Source organism: Athene noctua, chromosome 1 (genome assembly GCF_965140245.1).
Source record: "Athene noctua chromosome 1, bAthNoc1.hap1.1, whole genome shotgun sequence".
NCBI classification, from domain to species: domain Eukaryota; kingdom Metazoa; phylum Chordata; class Aves; order Strigiformes; family Strigidae; genus Athene; species Athene noctua.
The window spans coordinates 123,681,697-123,701,307 of NC_134037.1; the positions used below are offsets into that span (position 1 = coordinate 123,681,697).

The window sequence follows — 19,611 nt, forward strand, 5'->3', positions numbered from 1 at the left end:
AAATGTTTAAGCGCAAGCTGTCTGAAATCAGAGATCTTATTTCACGATAAGTAAGTTAAAACATCTGTTTAGAATTTTTAAAGAAGCTGCAAAGAAAAGCACCTGTACTTTCAAACTTTACAGGTCAGATTTAACAAAATAAATAACTGAGGGTACCATGATCCAACAAAATACCAATGCCTTTGACAAGGAGAAGCACAGGCAGGACTTAGACAAATCTTCGCGTAACACCACCTTGTTGTGTTACTTTTTCAGCTGGTTTTATTGTATAGATAATGAAGAGGCCTATTCAATTCAGCCTACCATCAAATACAAACTCGGGAAATCATAAACTTGCAGCGGATAAAATAGGTTATATGAAATTTGAGGATCATTCGCTTCTCAAATCTTTTCCTCTGTGTCATAGAGAAGACATAATAATGCTTCCATAGCATTCTTCCTCCATTACAAAATCACAAAGGATACTACAAAGCTTAGAATGATGCAGCACCAAAATATAAAGTAACAAGAACAATGTGCAATGACAGTCACTGGCAGTCCTGTAACTGCTTAAATATGAAGCTTTTTCCCCTCCAAGAAGCATAACTCATAATCAGGAAATTCATATTCTATGATTCCTAACTGTCCAAACTCCTACTCCCAAGAGAAGCACTTGACACAAAATTTCTACAGGAGAAAGCATCAGCATTATCCTTCTGCTATTACCTTTCTGCAGACATTGCTAACTTGTGAACTGAAGCACACCTTAAAAATACAAGAATAGACAAACAGATTTCCAGTAAGGGAAGAACAAATATCAGATTCTATGTCTTTCAGCTCATTATTTTCTAATACTTTATAAGAAGCTTTAAAGTACAATTCGTAACGCTGCCATTGTTAACAGCCCAGATTTCCCGCCAGTGAGATGACACAAACATTTACTCTAAGTCTACATTCCACAAACTTGGCCACATTTGAAAGGAATGATGAGTAACAAAATCCTCTGTTCTTCTGTTTGGAAGGTATTTGTGTTTACAGAACACCCTTCTTCAACTGTGTACCAAGTCTTCAGTGCTCTTCAGCTACAGATATCAAGCCCTTTGAGTTAGAAAAAATCTAAATTTAATTTCTCTCGCCTCCAAATCAACCATCAATTGTGCATTATCCGTAGTAGGCTGGCTCTGAGAAGGGATGAGAGAAGCACATCTGCCATTAGTTTGTTCATCACCTGCTGTTTAATCAGCACTCACTGTTTAAGCCAGGCTTTTCCTAGCTGGAAGGATTCCCAGGGCTCTGTGGAGACTCGGAGAGCTCTGTAAACAGGAAGCACCAATCTGATGGCAACTGCCAAAATCAGCTGTTCACCCCTCCAGTACAAGTAACGCACATTTTGACTTCTGACAAAACATTCTATCTCTGCTTTGTTAAAGCTCCTTTTTTTTTCTTTTTTCTTGGCCTTGGGCCACTGTAATTCTGGTGAAAGTTTGACAAGACCACAAAATCAGGCTTCAAGAAAGGCCAGCAAGGAAAGAATCCATGCTATCAGCAAGTCAGCTATTAGCCCGTTTTATCCTATTGTTTCACAATGGTAAGAAATCTTGCATCATACCATATATCCTGAGGTATCAACTAGCACGCCATCTATAAATATTCACAGGAAAAAATTTATTTAGTACAAGTCTATTGTTTTAAGCGTAACAAATGTTTTCAACTGTTGCACTATATTAGCAAGACATAACTTTCCATTCCGTTTTCAGAGTTGCCAATATTCCCCCAAAATTATACTACTGGCTACGGATTTAGTACCACATCACATGTAAAGATCAAGATGTATCTGGATTTTGGGGTTTTCCTCAGCCCGTCTTCATTCATATGACAGCTGAGGGTAAACTAGATTTTATGCTTTCTAATCAAAACACAGAATCCAAGCACTTCACCTACAACAACAAAAAAAAAGGTGGCTGTATCTTTTTTTTTTCCCCACATCAGAATTGCCCCAAAGTACAACTGAGAAGATAATACATATACCTGCTGCTATCAGGCAACAAAATTTGCAGTGATAAGTTTCTGAAAATACCAGACAGACCTATCCCTAAGTAAAACATGAAACTTTAAAAAGGAATCTAAATCACTATTTTTATCAAATCTTCCTATCATGAAAAGCATTAATTTGATACTGTCTCTCATCATTTTCACTTTCCCATGTTTTCTGGTTTTAGTCTGTTTTCCTAAGGCAATATGACATCACACATTAGCCTGGTATCTCTGTCTGTGCACCTCCTCTTTCTCTACAATTAATAGTTTCAGGTATAACAAAAACTTTAGCAATATTCAGTATGTTCTTAAGTCCAGTACAAACATTTTCACATTTTCAGGAAAGAACAGAGTGCATATATCACATACTAGCCAGTTAACATTTATAATAAAAGCATCTGCTATGCAAACTGATGGCAAAATGCATTTGGATTAAACAGCAAGAGAAGAATTGCATTTTGGCTAACAGTTACCCAAAAGAAAACCCAGAAAACTCAAAGCAACTTAAAGGAGGTACCTCAACTAAAAAGTTCCTGAATTTTTTGGCCCTTTATCTGACAGTTTCTAAGAATTACTTTGGCAGTAGCTTTCCATTTTGTGTGCATGCATGCACTAACATGAAATTGCATAACAATATGTACAATTTGTGCTTGCTTTTAGTACTCCTACCACAAGCAGCACAATAAATTTTGAGAGTATGGACTAAAGATCTGACTTTCCTTAAATTAGGCCACTTCGATACAACACCTTCAGAGCAGTGTTCCAAATTAGTGAAGCTATGACAAGCACCTTTCCTAAAGACTTCTCTTGGATAAATAAACCCCCAATGTTGTGCCACTATGCACTGGAATAAGTGATTAAATACAAAAAGTTACATTCGTGCTGCTTGGATTATAGTCTCTTTGGCAAACATACCAGGATTACTTTGTTCTGCATTCTTACAGCACTGAGAAATGACTGCAATACAGTAATAGATTGTCATGTGAAGGTGGCTTCCCCCCAAACAGTCAAATGTAACGTTGTCAGAAGCAGAGTTTAATATGGATTCAACATTATAAACAGAAATAAAGAAATTGGAACACATTGCTTGCCAAGACCAAGAGCAATGGTTCCTTCAGTTCTAATTAAAACACCATAAAAATGAACTTTGGCAACACAGTGTACAAGAAATGTTAATGTTGTCCACAAGAAATTCTGAAGGTCAAAATTGTCTGTGGATTCTAACGCCTCAAAAATTTTAAGGGCTCTAAAGACAGTGCAAGTAAACATAGACGCAAGAACCTCACTGGAAACTATTCTATCTTCAAAAGTTCAAGCTAATACAAATATTCTAAAATTCTACATCCATATTTTTGGTTATGCCTTGAAGAAAAAAAAAACAAGATCTATATTCAGGAGAAATTAAACATGTATAAATATTCATGTAGTCAACTCAATAAACAAAATTGGCTTTAATTTACAATAGCCTTGAATGAAGTCTACTTCACTTTTTCAAGAAATTAATTTCACCATGTAAATAGCAAACCAGGATCTGTCTGTTCAAAACATGTAATGAGAACATGCAGTGGTTTTGAGGTCTATTATATTTAAAAGGGTTAACATGATGAATAATTTTTATGAATGCTCCTAAACCACCAATTCTAAAACATGCAATTATACACCACAGCCAGTGATTCAGGCAGGAAATTCTTCAAACCTCTTCAGGTATTCTATGACTCACATAAAAATTGAGATATTTCCAAGGGTTTTCCTTTAGATTTCCTAAAATAATATTCTGTGATTTAACATTTTTTAGATGTAACACAGCACTAAATTTGAAGCCAACTGCAACATAATGTTTCAACAGAAATCACAAAAATAAGTATCTTAATTTTGTTTAATAGGGTTAATTGCATTTTAAACAATGTTATGCAATGTTTAAGCAATTAGCACCATATACTTACCAATAAACTTGTTTTGCATAGTCTCTAGGAGAGCTTGATGGGCATCTTCTGTTTGCAAAGCACATGAACATTCTCTGGCCAGTATGGTTCGGACAAGGTGCTCTCCACAACCTAAAGAAACATTGAGAATAGTCAGAATATAGAGACCACTATGAAAAAACTGTCATTATTTTACATCATCACAGACACATTAAAAAAAAAAAAAAGCATATGGCTGGTTTCTGCTATATTTTTTTTATTTTTAAAGTGAATGTTACTGAGTCACACAAAAATTCAATAATGTCAGCAGTTTTTCTCACAACTTTCCTGAAATTTCTACTGTATGAAGTCATAAACCAAAAAAGGTTAAACACAGAAAGAAGAAACAGAAATAGTGAGAAGAAACAGCAAGACTGTCTCTGACTTGTCATCTTTATCCAGATTTCTCTTAAAGAATCCTCTTACAAATAATTCTCACAGAAATGATCCTTGGATGCAACTCTCTTCAAAGCAAGAAGATCTTGGCGAATGCCACCATAACTCCTTTGCATGATTTAATCTTCTATTTAGTCCATCTGGTTTGGCCTTTTGTCAACAGAAGAATTTGTGAATTTACCTATGCTTTTTTGACAGGGTGGCTGGCTCATTGCACTCCTAATAAAAATTCCTGTAATTTTTAAAGGTCTGACTTTAAAAAACTAAAAAAAATCCAGCGAACAATCACTTATTGCCTCAGTGCTTTCTGTAACTGTCCCCTGAAACCTGTTGATGATGAAGACAAACAGGTCATTAGTGCTACTCTTACTCTGTAGGAACACTTTCACACCTGCTGTTCTTCTCCCATGCTCTTTTCCATTCCTATACTGTGTGCTTTGGGACATACAGCTCCGGCCAAATGGTACAGTGCATGTTTATTGGATCATTATTTTCTTGGACAGGGAAACATACTGATGATACCCTCTGCATCTATACAAAAGTCATTATACTACTGTGGCTCCCATTTGTTGATATTTTTCCTCAATGGCAAAGAAGCAGACGAAGCAGCTGGAAGAGGTCTAACCAAGCTGAAATGGAAATGGAAAATAAAAGGAAAAAGGGAAAACACAACTAATTTACAGCTGCAATATGACAATGATTTCAAATTATCTAAATTTAGGTGATTACAGTTTGATCAGACTTGTAATTTCAGAGTACATCAGGGACAAAACCTGCATTAGACACCAGAATATATAGAGAGAAGTCAAATATAGTCAATTCCCAATTATCTATATATATTTCTAGCAAGTTTCTCATTAACCATGTCAAGATGCAAGCACCATGCTGGCTCCATCAAAAAGTCTGCTATAATCCAGTTGGATTTATTAGCTCAGGTGCAGAACTACATCCATACACTTACGCAGCTTCCAGAGACAATTCATGGCTGGAAACAATCTCACTACTTTCACATGGCAAAGCTAAGAGCTGGTAAAACATCAGATCTAAGCTGGCTTCGGTCTCATGTTACTGGAAGCACTAACAAGGCCAGAACAGAGAAAACTGAGCAATGCTGGCTGAAGCCAACCTAGATCTGTCACAGACAAAGAACTAATAAATAAACTCAACCCAAACTGGCTCCAGTGCAGCCTGCTGAGCATCTTGTCACTGTGCTTCCCAATATGCTGAGTCTGTAGCACTGGCGGGTTTGGGCACCACATCTCATGAACACGCATCGGCAGGTCTAGCGCTGTGTCTTGGAGCTACTCACTGACTGGCTTCTTGCTCTTGCCACCACTTTTAAGTCCTAATTAACATGGCAACCTACTCTAAGAATCTCTTTCTGCCTACTTGTCTGCTTACTTACCCTTACCCTTAAAAATAAAAGTGAGTTTAAAAAAACTGTTCTTCAAAAACTGCTAACAGAATAGGAAAAAAAGAAGAGCCCTCACCCCTCATTTCCAAAATTAAAAAAAAACCAACACCCCCCCCCCCCGCTATGGAGCACTATATATGCATTAAAATTTGGAGAATAAGCCCAGGGACCAAATTGCAGAAAAACTGTGTACACATGTCCTAAAACCTCGGTATCTTCAATCATCAAAATCACACAGTCTTCAGTTATGTACTCATTCTAATAGCCAGTGTCTCCCAATTAATACAGTTTGGTTAAACTGAATTGTTTGAAGTGGGGTGCTTTGGCATTGAATCTAAATATAATTGGCACAACAGAAGGACAAGAAATTCTCTGCATAGCAAACAGATTGAGTAAAAACGGTTATAAATTTAGAGAAAAATGAAAGAGCTAAAAGACTACAACAATTACACAGCAAAGTGAGACAGGTCTTGAGAAGCACAAGAAAAAAAGTGTTCTCACTGAGACTGTCAAGCTTTTGAGTTATTGAGAAAAGTGTCCTGGTTAGGACATTATCTTCAAGAGGCTCACACAGTACATCTGCTTACAGGAGGAACTGTCCATTCATTGCCTCATTACTTCCATGCTCAAAAGCTTTTGGCCACAATAAAATTAAGAGTTAACCAATATTTATTCAAGACAATGTATAAAGAATATGCAAATACTGCAAGATGTATTTTACCCATAGATCACAACATGGCTATCCCTTTTTTCTTATAAACTAAGAAAATTTAATCATAAAGCTTTGATGCAAAGAATAAAACTAAATAAGTGTATGCTCCAACAAAATCTTAGCAAGTTGATTTTTTTTTTTATTGAAAAGAACATGTTAACACCTTTAAATATAACATTTATACCCTATGTGAGGTAAGAAGGATAGGACTTAGCATGTGAATCAAGCAAATGAGACACAAAAAATCAGTGAGCTTATGCATCTCCTATGCATCTAGTAATAAAATCAGATGTTACTACTTTAACATTTTTAATTCCTAAATTGGCATCAAAAAGACAATAGCCATTTTTTAGCATGATGTATAATGTTATTTTCCCTTAAGAGAATGATTTTATTGAAGAGTTCCCAAAACATCAAGTCTGCTACCAAAAAAAAAAAAAAAAAAAAAAAAAAAAAGAGAGAGACAGAAAACTTAATATGGGTTAAGAACAGCTGCAGCCCACTGATGTGATCCAGGATCAACCACAAGGAAAGCAGCCTTGCAATTCTACTAACACATCACACATCTCTACATCCTCACAGACAGAGTAATTTCTTTTTGTCGTATTTATGTCAACCTGTAAGGCAGCAAACTTACAGACTGCTGCTGGCAGTGTACGTAAAAATCTTTCAACACATCACATGCCAGCAATCTGCAGGGACAGATAAGTAAGGAAAATAATCCCCCCATTTTGAAAAGGAAAATTTGTTAGTGCAGTTTTTGATGTAGGAACATCTGTTCTGAAAAAGAAAAATAACAAAGCAGTGTTTCACATACTTTGACAAGATAAGGGCTGAGAAAAAGAATTACACTAATTATTCCAATAGAATTGCCCTTCCTATTACCTCAAGTTAGAACCAAATACTAGAGTGTGAACTGTCTTGCAGGTTTAGAAGATCTATATATGTCTACAGCCTCAAACTGGGAAAACACTGAAGATAGACACAAAATAAATGTATACAGAATTACGGTAACAGAAAACTAATTTATAACTTACAATATAAAGTTGTGGGTTCAAATTTATCATTCCATTTACTTGTAAACTAACCACCAGTATTAGCCAACTTCCAAAAAAGTTTTATTAACATGACTTAAGACAGCAACTACAGTCAACAATACTTTAACGTTTTTCCAAATCATGCACATAAGCTGATGAGAATGTTAATCTGGATCATTTGCTTAACTATCTCACATTTTACTACATTTAACCCAATGTGTTATTATACTTTGTGGTTTGTCACTGAATAATACTGAAACCAAATCAACAGGGACTCCTAGTAAGAATTTTGCAATTCTACATTAAAGTCTGAAACGCACTTCTTTTATTAACTTTCCTGTAAACAGAGTTTATATAATTTTATTATCCTTTCCCAGTTAAGATGATGACTTCTTTGGTAACCTGAAGCTCATTATATCTCAGAGAGAAACACTTTGCAGTGACAGACCAAAGCTTCCATAAGCCTTCACACAAGAGTGACTCAAATAGAGATGACTATCTGGAAAAATTTACTGGGTTAAATTAGTGCTTCTCACTGAAATAACTGTTTCATACAGCAAACAAATTATTTTCTTAACACCATGATGTAGTGCAAACACCATGTTGCCTACTCATAACCCCTTCACTGACAAAAATACTCCTGTTGGAACTACTGCTGTTCATGTTTGCAGAGTTATGTACAGTTTGTTGCCTATACAGGAAACGTATAGTCTATTTTGATACATACATACATGCAAAGAGAAATATTTTGATGACTCCTAGGTTAAGGAAAAAGAAGTTAAAATTAAAAAACAGGTTCCTAAAGGCTCTCCTGAGGTATATGCCAGTAACAGGCTCCTATGACAAGGGAAGCAAAGAAGGATAAGGCTTGACAGACATAACACATTTATTTTGCACTTGAATCAGAAGACTTGTGAGAACCAGAATCTAAACAAAAAGAAAACAAAACCAAACAAAAAAACCCCAACCTCCCAAACAACCAAATTCACCAAAAAAACCCCCAGAAAACCTGTGTTCAACCAGAAGCTTCTAACCTTGCCTGAAAACCACTTGGAGATCATAGAGAAAACTCCTAATAATCACACAGAAAGCATCAGAACTGATTTTTCAGAGACACATCTTCTTGGAGCATGCCACAGTACAGCTTCTAATGCAGTGTTTCTTTTAAAGTGCAAAGCTGATAAACAGTTAAATATGATTTTCCTCTTCTGTGGATATTTAAACATGCAATTTCTGAGAATAATACCACTTCTCCTATTCAGACCCTCTTCACAGATTCCTACAAGATCCCCATAAGAACAATCTGGCAATCTACAACCTCTTTTTTTTTCATAGTCTTTTTTTCCTTCTGCTATTCTATTATAACTTAATAGTTATATATGTATCAGTAGTCCTCCCAAGTTACTATTTCAGCCAAAAATAGCACCAAGCCCCCAAAAGGCATTTTTTTGAGCTTTGAGCACAGCAAGACGGTCATTCCTGCACTCCATACACCAGATATTGCTGATTAATGAATCGAGTCAGGCAAACCATCAGTATCTGTGATATTGCACAGTGCTGTACAACACGTGAGATATGTGTCTTTTTGCAGAGGAATGAGAGACAGGGACCTGCTACTATGCTGACAAATGACAATATTTTTTCTACTGTCATTCATAATTTCATCAGTGGGCAGATACTCTAGACAGCAAGTCTTTGGTACCTAAATGTCAATATATGCACAAGACAAGAAATGTATCAGGGTTGCATATCTTAGCAGGCAGAAGTATCAACTGCACACCTTACCAACCCATTTAAAGATTGAAGACTTTTTTGTTATAGTCCATAAAGTTATATAGAAGTGCATAACATGATTCCAATTTTTAGTGTCTTCTGCATATACCTGATCACATTAGGAATGAACAAAGCTTAGCAAAGTCAAGTTTTAAGAGCATATGAAGTACTAGCTGTTATGCTGTAGAGCCCGGGTCAGTCTTTGCATTTCAAGCACTGTTTAGCTGTACGCACATGATGGTTTTTAAGCTCTAAGACTTTTAAAATGTTTTGTTCCATTTAGCTTGTCAGTAAATTAAGCCAATGTAATTCAATATCATACCGCCAAATAGGTACATACTGCGTCACGGTAGCTATGGAGACAATCCAGAGGCTGTGAAAGTGTCAGTTGCTGAACTGAGAAAATAGACAAGGCTGTAATGTTTAACCTTAAAATTTTGTATTTTTCCTTCCTAAGTGATCTTTAACAGTCAGTAACTCTATTCCGTAGCAATCTGCTAGTCAGCCTAGGAACAATTTTCACAACCAAGTTACTGGATTTTTTTGTGCGTTTGTTTAATTTCTTTAAGACTATTAACACCTGTAATTTTCAGCTATCATGTTGGATACTATTTTACACTGTATACTATTTTAAAGAAAAGGTAAGAAATCTGAGCTATAGTGTTTAAACTTTAACCTAACCTTCTGTACCAAACAGTAACCACTACTCATAGGTTATACAAACCTTAACTTTGGTCCTTAATTTGAGCTTCATGCAAGAAACTAAGGATTAAATTACTATTTTTTCCTCAACATAGCGACTTTCTCAAGTAGATTTCTAATGCTTGAAATAACCACAACAAGAGGGGGAAGAACCCAGCACAATGTAAGCTGAACATCCCATACAACGCGTGCTCTGCATCTTATAATGTTCTACCAATGGAACCAAGATGGCAAACGAAAGGAAGGCCTTCTGCAAAGCAAGGGCCTCCAAGCAGCGTGTCAGAAAGAAATTGTTTTTCTGCTTCTTTTGATGGGAGATGCTTTCAAGTCAGGAAATTAGAAACAGGTGTGCCAGAGGGCACACACACATCCATGCACCACACTGAAAAACACGCGTTTTCAATTTTCAGACATGAAAGAGACTCCTGTTGAATGGAAGGAGAAATGAAAATCTAGCTTTCTTTCTGCAAGCCATAAGCAGAGAGCTTATGGAGCTTTGACAAGCTGCCGGAGCCTGTCTAGCTAGTGAAACATACAGTACCTCAACACAAAGTGTTGGAGCTTGTTTTAAAGGAGTACAAAATGGAAACTTGCATTACTCACAACCATTTGAGAATGGAAAAATTAATCTAGTTTACTCCACTGCCAAAGTATGACTCTTCTTTTTCAGAAGCTAAAGATAGAAGATACAGGTTGTCTGTATTTTATTATCCATGCCATAACAGCAGAGTCTGAACCTGGTCCTGTTAAGTTGTTTCAACTTTCATGTTATTTTCAGTTACATAGTAGTGCCTAGAAGTGTCAGTTAACAAGATAAAAACCTACTATTTCTGCTTTATTTCCTGAATAACTTCTAGTTACGCCTAATGGAAACACAGTGAAACCTGCATTTTAGTAAGCTGTGGTTGTCATTACCAGTATTTCTAGAAAGAGGTGACTAAAATCTTGCAAGCCAATGATTTTAAAAAACAAAATAAAGTACAACAAAGATATTTGGCCAGTAAGATACTGATACAGTCAAATAAAATAAAAATTCAAAGCCTAATTCCAAAAAGACATAAAATGCTACAGTCTAGCATAATGCACTACACTACTAAATTAAAGTTGCATAATTTCTAGCGTTTCGTACTCCTATCAGCTGCTGCATCTTGCCTTCATACTAGCAGGGGAAATTTTTAACTTACTGACCTGCTGCCAGGAAGAACACCTGCAAACAAAGTCCTGTCCAATTCCTAAATCATTGATTCTAGAGGGATCAATGGAGAACATTCTTGTTGCAGACAGAAAATTCTTAGATGGTTTAACTTCCAAAGTAACAAACACCTACTAAGAATATGCAAATAGAAACTTTCCAAATGGTTGTAACTTCAGTAAATTTGGGTAGGTTTCAAAGATAACAAGAGACAAGTTCAACATCCAGAGAAACTCTGTCTAAAGTATCTTCTCTAAGGAAAGGTGGGAGAACACTTTCTATATCTTGAAGTTTTTAACATGAGCAAAATAAACTAAAATCACTCTGAAGAACAACTCATCTGGCTTTTCTATAATTTTACAGATAAGGGAAAAGAAAAAGGCTAAAGTGTTAAAATACGCCAAATGTGTGAATCCTTCACTTCTAAATAATGGGAAATGCCTGGTAGCTAACTATTTTAAAAAGCTATTTGTTTCAAGATTTATGAACAAGAATTACAAATATACCTCCAAGAGAGGTTAGAATGAAGAAAAACTGTAGTTCCATTGAAGAGGATGTGCACTTTACATTCTTCTCTACGTTTAATATATTTTGAAGGATTAATTTCATTTAAACTGAAGAGGAAAATGCAAACTCTTTTTTGCCTAGGCCTTCATCAGAAGCTTTGTTGTACTGGTCTCTTTGTAAAACTTCTACAGCTTTCCAAGCTACACCACTTTGTCATATAAAACTTACAGGAAATAAGAGAGCAGCTTATGTGTTGGCTAACTAAATGTATACAACTGTTTTCTTCCAACTGTAGAAAAACTCATTTAAGACCTAAAAAAAAAAAAAAAAAAAAAAAAAAGAGTTCAGCCATCTCCATTTCACTTTATATCCTTGCACCTATTTCAAGCCATCTGGGCAAGGCACAGCAAACTGGAACAGGACTAACAGTGTTCAGAGAAGGAGATGGTGCTGCACGGCTGGCTGCTGCCCCTGGTTATGAGCACGCTGCTCTGTGAGCAGCGGGCCTTCTGCAGCAGACTACCACTTCTAAAAAGCCCGTGCAACTTCACACTTAATGTAATAACATATTATAAGTTCAATTAAAATTTCAAGAGGCAACAAGCACGCTTTAATTGTTGCATCCATCCAGTTCCGCTTCAAAACAACCCTTCCAAAGGCAATTCAAACAATCATTCTGATTATTTTGTGGACAAACCCGTCAGCTTTGAACACTGCGGTACTGGGTTTAATTGACTGCTTCTTAATGCTACCATTGCCACAAATCATCTCTGGCTGTTGCTTCCTCTCTCTTCATACAGCCTTGCAGTGGTAGTGAGTTAGTTCAGACACCACATGCTACAGGACTGAAGCCTCCAAACGGCATCTGGACACAAAGGCTGAACCCTTGACAGAAGCATTCACTTCAGAGGTAAATACTGATCTGTCCAGAGATAGACCTCTTTCTTCCTCTACTCTCTGGTTCACTGTAACAATGATATAACTCTCCTCCATATGCAGCTGCTTCATCTGTGATGCATTAAATTACCTATTATTCCCCAAATCTTACAGGACCAAACTGATTTTGAGAGATAATATATATTTCTACAAAGAGATTAACTGTACCATAGTACCCATCTCACAAAGCGTAGCTCAAATGATCTATACAGGATATAAGATTTGATGTGAAATTCCTCTGGACCTTTGGAGCATGGACTCAGGAGGACACAGGCCAGACAGACAGATGGCACCTGCCCAGGCATCCGGCATCACTGGATTCCAGCACAGCCACTACTATTGTCAACAGATGGGGATCACAAAGCCGAAGTCCTACATCACAAGCCAATTTACTGGCATTAAAGCTTCCTTGAAAAATATTTACTTCATAGATTTGCACATCACTGTGGTTCTTGGGATTTCAAGTTTTCAAGTCAGAATCTACAGTTCAGTGGCTTCTGTTAGGAGAGACCAAAATGCTGGCTGAGGGCATAGCTCAACAAGCACAACCCATCTCTCCATAGGTGTCATTTCCTATTCCACATTACCTGTTCCATTTTGTCAGCAAAAGCATTCATAAGGCACACAACAGACTGGAAAAAAGAACAGATTTGAACAAAAAGTAAAAGTCTAAGCAGGAAAAGGCAGGGGGAGGAAGAGTGAATGCACTTGTTTCCTTATTGGTAAGGATTTAGAAAACAAGAGAACCCTCCTTGAGCAGGGAGCTGGACTGGATGATGTCCACAGGTTCCTTCCAAGCTAAACAATTCTGTGATTCCTCACAACACAAAACATGCTATTTTTCACTTCATGGAATGAGGCATCATATATTCGTATGTATATATAACACCACTTTTAAAGTATTTTGATGCAATCCCTAAAATGCCTTTGTGAGAACAGAGGTCACTGCTTTTGACCAAAGACCTTAGTAGCCAGTCATTTAGGATCTTGGTGAATTCACCAACACAAGAAATTGTTAAGGTAGTCAGGCACATTGTGCTTATTTACACAGAACACATACAGTCTGTTTCTGTAATCCTAAAACATTGCTGTTATCTGCATCTGATTTTCAGTCAGTCAGGAATAGACTCTGGGCATAGGAGAAGAGCAAGACAATGCTGAAAGATTTTTCCGAGACTGAATCCTCAACTACACCTCAGGGTGGGTCCATAAATCTGATATCCCTGCTACTTTCTTAACAAAACACAACTTTGGGCTCAGTCCTGAAGCCCAGTTATATTTGTTAACATGGTGAATTCTTCTAAAAGAGCTAAATATATGTAAAGATTCTTTTTTTTTTTTTTTTTTAGGATTACAAACCATAATGAGGTCCCATTTAAATTCTCCCTAAGCCAGCACATCACAGTACCTTTCTTGTACAAAATATTCTCCTCAAATGGATTCTAGTAAAAGCTGGAGACTTAGTGGCTTTGTGTTACAGAATTTCTGCATTTTGTAAATAATACAGGACTTTTTTCTATCTTCAGAAACGCGATATTAAAAAGTTTGCTGGCTTCAATGGCTGATAGACATACACAAAGCACACCACCCAATGCATGATGGATAACTATGCTTTCTACTACTTACTGTTGTAAAGATGTAAAAATAAATGCAACACATTATTCTCAGTCTCAACATTTCCACTCAAACATGCCACTTACAGTTGCATTTTCAAAACCTCCTGCATTAACTGTTACTGTAGATTTTATATGTCTTTATCTTTAATATTTAAGGTTCTGTATATTCAAAGAGAATTATTACTTTTCAACTTATCTCCCAGGAAAAACACTGCCTGCCTCTTACTTCAGTGGTATTACTTTTGGCACGGTTAGCAGATGAATATTCACAATCATCATGGCTATTCCAACTGTGGAGGAGATTCAGTGTCACATTTGATATTATTTTGAATGAAAAGAATATACACAAAGTCTTTGATTCCTATTATGTTCAGGAAAAAATAGGAAATGTTTTCTTAAAGTACAGCCAAAAAATGGACTATTGTTTCTTCTGCGGTTGGGTTTTTTTTTTTCACAAATGTTTTCCCTCCAAATAATACCCATCTTCCTGTGTTTACATTCATACACCAACAAAAAACATTCAGTAAAGAGTTCCAAGTGGACTTACACGTGTGGTTTTGGCCTCTTTCTTTTGGGAGGCTGTAGGGGTGCTTAAAGAGGAGGCCGTTTTGTTTGTGTCTGTGTGCATGTCCAAATGTGTGCACATGCATGTACAAGCTTTTAAAAACCAAAGATTTGCTTCTGCTATGTTGATCCAAAAACCAGTTTAGCTGTTACTTACATTTATACTAAATAAAGGCCACTGGTAATGTTCATCTCATTTAACAAGCTTTTGCTCGCTCTCTATCATTATTCTTGCATGGAATGGCACTTGCATTATGTTGTTAGATGTCACAGTTAAGGTTACCCAGGTACCTTAGCTATGTCTGCAACTGCAACATTCCCTGAATTTTCAATACTGGTTTTGAGATACTTTGAGAATTCCTGTAATGTTTCTTTCAGTTGCCAATAAAGTCCCACAACTGTATTTTTTAAAAAAATTAATTTAAATATAATTCAGAGTTCACACATTGAAACATCTCCAAAAAAATCAGAAATATTTTACTTGTTTACACAGAAACTGAATTTTAGACTGAGAGTTAGAGAATAAACTTTGAATTGAAGGCTCTTTATATTCAGTCATTCCTAAGCGCCAACGTCTCCCCCATCCTGTCTTTAGAAAATCTTCATCTTTTGATTTCAGTTCTCCCACCCCCTCTTAAACTATAGCCATAAAATATGAGTTTTACAATATCCTGTATTTTATAAATCATGAAGTAACTATTGAAAAGCCAAAAAAAATAAAACCAAAGACAGTGTGGCTAAACAAGAAGGCCAAGAGACTGTTAGAGGTAAGAAAATACCATTCAGAAAGTTGAAGTCATGCCCAAACAAGTTCAGAACCACCACCTTTGGCACATTCAATATAAAATCACGATAAAAATGGCCAAAAATATTTGAGAAACAACTTGCTAAAGGCATAAGAACTAATACCAAATCCTCCCTGAAGACACAAAAGCAGGAAGCCTGCCAGCATCCACAGGGCCAACAGAAGATCTAGATGGAAAAGCATGTCTTCAAATAACGTATGACTATTGAAAGAAAGCTACATGAATTTGGAAGTACTTTTAATCAAGTACTTTTATGGTGATGCCTCCCCCTTCCCCCCCCCCCCCTTTTTTTTTTTATGAGGAAGGTAGTGAAAGATATGTCATAAACTGAAGCTTCAATAGGAGGATGTTAGAACAAAATTAACAAAAATTCAAGAATAAAACCTACTGCGTTACTAATTGTAACATTTTAAACTAACACTTTTATTTTTCTAAGAAAGCTTCCACAAAGGTAAACTATTACAGAATAAGAAACACATTCCCAGCAAAATTTAAATAACTGGTCTTCTAAGTACAAAAAGAAATAAGAAATCTTGAGAAAATCATCCTGACCTATTAAAATCAAAGATATCTCCAGCTTATAAAGTCCAAATATTACAAATTGCTAGAAGTTTAGATAACACAGTGGAGGTGCTTTTCCCAGTCCCATAGTGTTCCTTGAAGACCTGCAAACACCCTTTATCTGACAATTCTGCATGGATTTCAATGTGTAAGGCACTGTATTCTGTATACTTTGAATTACTTTTCCAAACTCTCCCACACCAGAGGTTTTCCCCAACCCATTCAGTCTCTTGCTAATCATATCCTCCAAAACACAAAGACATGAGCAATTTCATAACTATGGCATCAAAATATTTACAAAACCTGACCCTTAAAAATTGCTTGCAGGAAACTAATAGCAAAGAACATCCTTTTTCAAGGCCTAATATAGAGCCTGATATAATAAACTCTCAGGGCTTGAATCTCTATCCCCAGCTATCATTAAAACAATTTAAAAAGTCTAAACCAGCACAAATGTGAAACCTCTCATTTCCCAAAGAATCCTTAAGTTAAACTTATTTGGTTTAACATATATTAATACTTAATCATTTTGAGTGTACTTCTGATAAAGCTTTAAGGGAATCATAGTTAAACTTTTCTCTTCATTCAAGGTTTTTATTTTTAAATTCCAAAGGTGATTAGATGAATCAGCTATTCTGTGAAGTCATTTAAAAATAAATATTTAAAATTCCACATACAGTACTCTATACACACCAACTAATGCTTTTTTTTTTTTTTCCTCCCCATAAAACAGAAAAAAAAAGATCCCTATAGAAAATGTTAGGATAAATCTGTGCCAAGCATACTACTTAAAGACAAATTAAAATTAAGAGACATGTGAAATTATAACAATAAAATGTTATATTGTGAAAACCACAGAAATCTAAACTGATTATAAATTTCAGTTGTTTTATGTACATATTTTAAATACTTTGACATATAAATGCATATATCTGCATGTAAAATGAAACATGAAGTGAATGTACATGCACAAATATTTTTTATTTATACATAACATTCAAGTTTCATTTGTTGCTGTCTTTTAAAAATGTATGTCCACACAAAACCAATTTAGAAACCTACAAGAGTGGGATATAATCATTACAAATAATATTACATATAAAATTACAAATACAGTCTAGTCTGATTTTAGGTACGCAGAGTGACCACACTTCACTCAGGAAGCACTGTCAATCTTAGAGCTTTCCAAATCAAGGCATCTTCTAGAGTTTAGACAGCACCTTTATTTCATAAAACGTTTATCCAACAACAATGTATGTTAACGTATTATTTTCTCACTTAGCCTTGGCAATTTCACCTTTTGAATATTTGCAGATGTTTATGCCCCCATTCTCACCCCCTGTTGTGATGCAGCCAAGTTAGAAGTTTCATTCTTTCAACCTTCCTATAATTTAGTTTTTCCATCCCTCTATCCCTTAATTAACTTCATGGTTCACATTGTTGGATGCACATATTTTAAACAAGAGTCAGGCATCAATATATTTTAAAACTGTACTAAACATAAATTACATTATAAACCATTATGTGCTTCTGAAAATGGAAAAAAGAATGGTATTGATTACAGAAGAGTTCTCACTTCCTGTAAACATTTCTATCTCCCTCTCTCACACAGACACACACTTTAAAGGAAAACCAGAAACAAGAGTTTAATTAAACACCACTAGTCTGAATTTCAAATCACTGAAATAAACAGATGGCTATGCTTCATAGACAGCCAGCAGTCTATTTCAATTAACTGGGATCAGTATTAACGTAATGTCATAGAAGCTAGAAGATTTGTACCAAAGTAACATAAATATATATATAAATATATGTGTGATAGTTATAAATAGTATAACATTAAAGTATTTACCACTCTATAAAATTGGTACCAGCAAAAAGAGAGGAGGCTTCTATTTAAGGCTATCATTAAACCCAGACATCTCCTTTAAGTGTATCAGGATGCTTGCTGGTACTTGCACAGACTTCAAATCCAGCTGACTTTGTAAAGAACGGTTTTAAAAAAATAAACAAAGGTGCCTTTTCAGCTTTTCCACAAACAATCTCTAATTATTATTAGTCTCTAATATTGGACTTACAATTGCTAATTGTTATGGTCCCCAATACTGCAATATTTAAATATATTTGCTTCCATAGGTATGCATTTATTAAACTAAAATCAATATGGTGCTCCTTGAGTAGAAAGATCTTCCAGCACTTCTACTTTCAGTAGACTTTCCATTGATAAGTACTAGAAAGGACACTTGCTATTACTAACGTTGAACTTTAGGGTAAACATCTACACAGATTTTTCAACCGTGCAGGACAAACTTAAATATAGGGGAAATTAGAAAGATACATGACTTCAAAAGCAACACAGAGTATTTCTGATGCTTTTCAGGCCTCCGTCAAATTTGAGTTCTACATGCTGTTACCTTGCTCCCCCCACTATTTCTGTAACAGGACTCATAACTCTGCAGTACTCTTGGGATATAGTTTACATTACCTAAATCTGAACTCTTCAGGTTTTTTTTCATCTCTCCCTGTACTGAACACTAATAACTCTGACTGTTAAGCAGTAGTCCAAATCATAAATTCTGTGTCCTGACATATGCATTTATGAAAAAGTGTTACAAGTAGTTTTTCTATTTGAGACTGTTCATAAAACTAAGGGGAAACAAAAATAGAAGAGATGAAGTGCAGTCCTTTCAACTGCTTTTATGCAGGAGTTGCAAAGTAACTCCTGCATAACTACACCTTAAAGCTTTTTTGTTCTGTAATATTCACCTGGTATTGTATAACCATACAATTATCTTTTCCCTGTCTGTTCCTGACAAGTTAAAAACATCCTGTCTTACATTCTCAAATCTTAAAATGCAGTATGTGCTATTTTCCTAGTTGTCTTTTGTTTGTTTGGGGGGTTGGTTTTTTCTTTTCTTATTTCTAATTGATACTATTTCTTCAGTCCTGTTACATTTAGTAGATCTGCTGGCAAATTTGGTTTTACAATTGGTATCTCCAGTGCTCAGCACATGAATTGATTGAACAGCTCTGTGTCACAGCTGGCTGATAGGCATCATATGAACAAAATATGTTTGTGTGTCCAGAATCTCAGAATCCCAAATGGAAGAGAGGCTACCCTAGTTCTTATGTTATTTTCACTATTTCTAAATAAATGTTTTCCAAGACACTTACTCTAGTCATTTGGTTCTGCCTTTTCCCATTCCTTTTGAGAGGAAAAGAGAGATGAAGAACAAATTTACTTAAATATTCACTTAAAATAATACTTAAAATATTTTTGGAGGGAAAAATGCAATTTTGTAGCATTTTTGTATCGAAGGGACCCTTCTTATGTTAAAGGATCCTCTAATTATCTTAGTCCTTTACAGAAGGCTTCCAATCACAGAAGCATTCTTTGTTTAGCAGAATATTAGGCTTATAA

The 19,611-nt window shown here is 35.7% G+C and overlaps 1 protein-coding gene across 4 annotated transcripts in view; it reads right to left on the reverse strand.

Moving 5' to 3' along the window:
• TASP1 (taspase 1) overlaps nt 1-19,611 on the reverse strand; it is an 87,159-nt gene that overhangs the window by 23,466 nt on the left and 44,082 nt on the right. For all 4 annotated transcript variants that reach the window (XM_074916969.1, XM_074916783.1, XM_074916688.1 and 1 more), the window contains one exon: nt 3,957-4,067. In XM_074916969.1, coding sequence (XP_074773070.1) covers nt 3,957-4,067 — 111 coding nt within the window. The remainder of the gene's footprint in view (nt 1-3,956; nt 4,068-19,611) is intronic.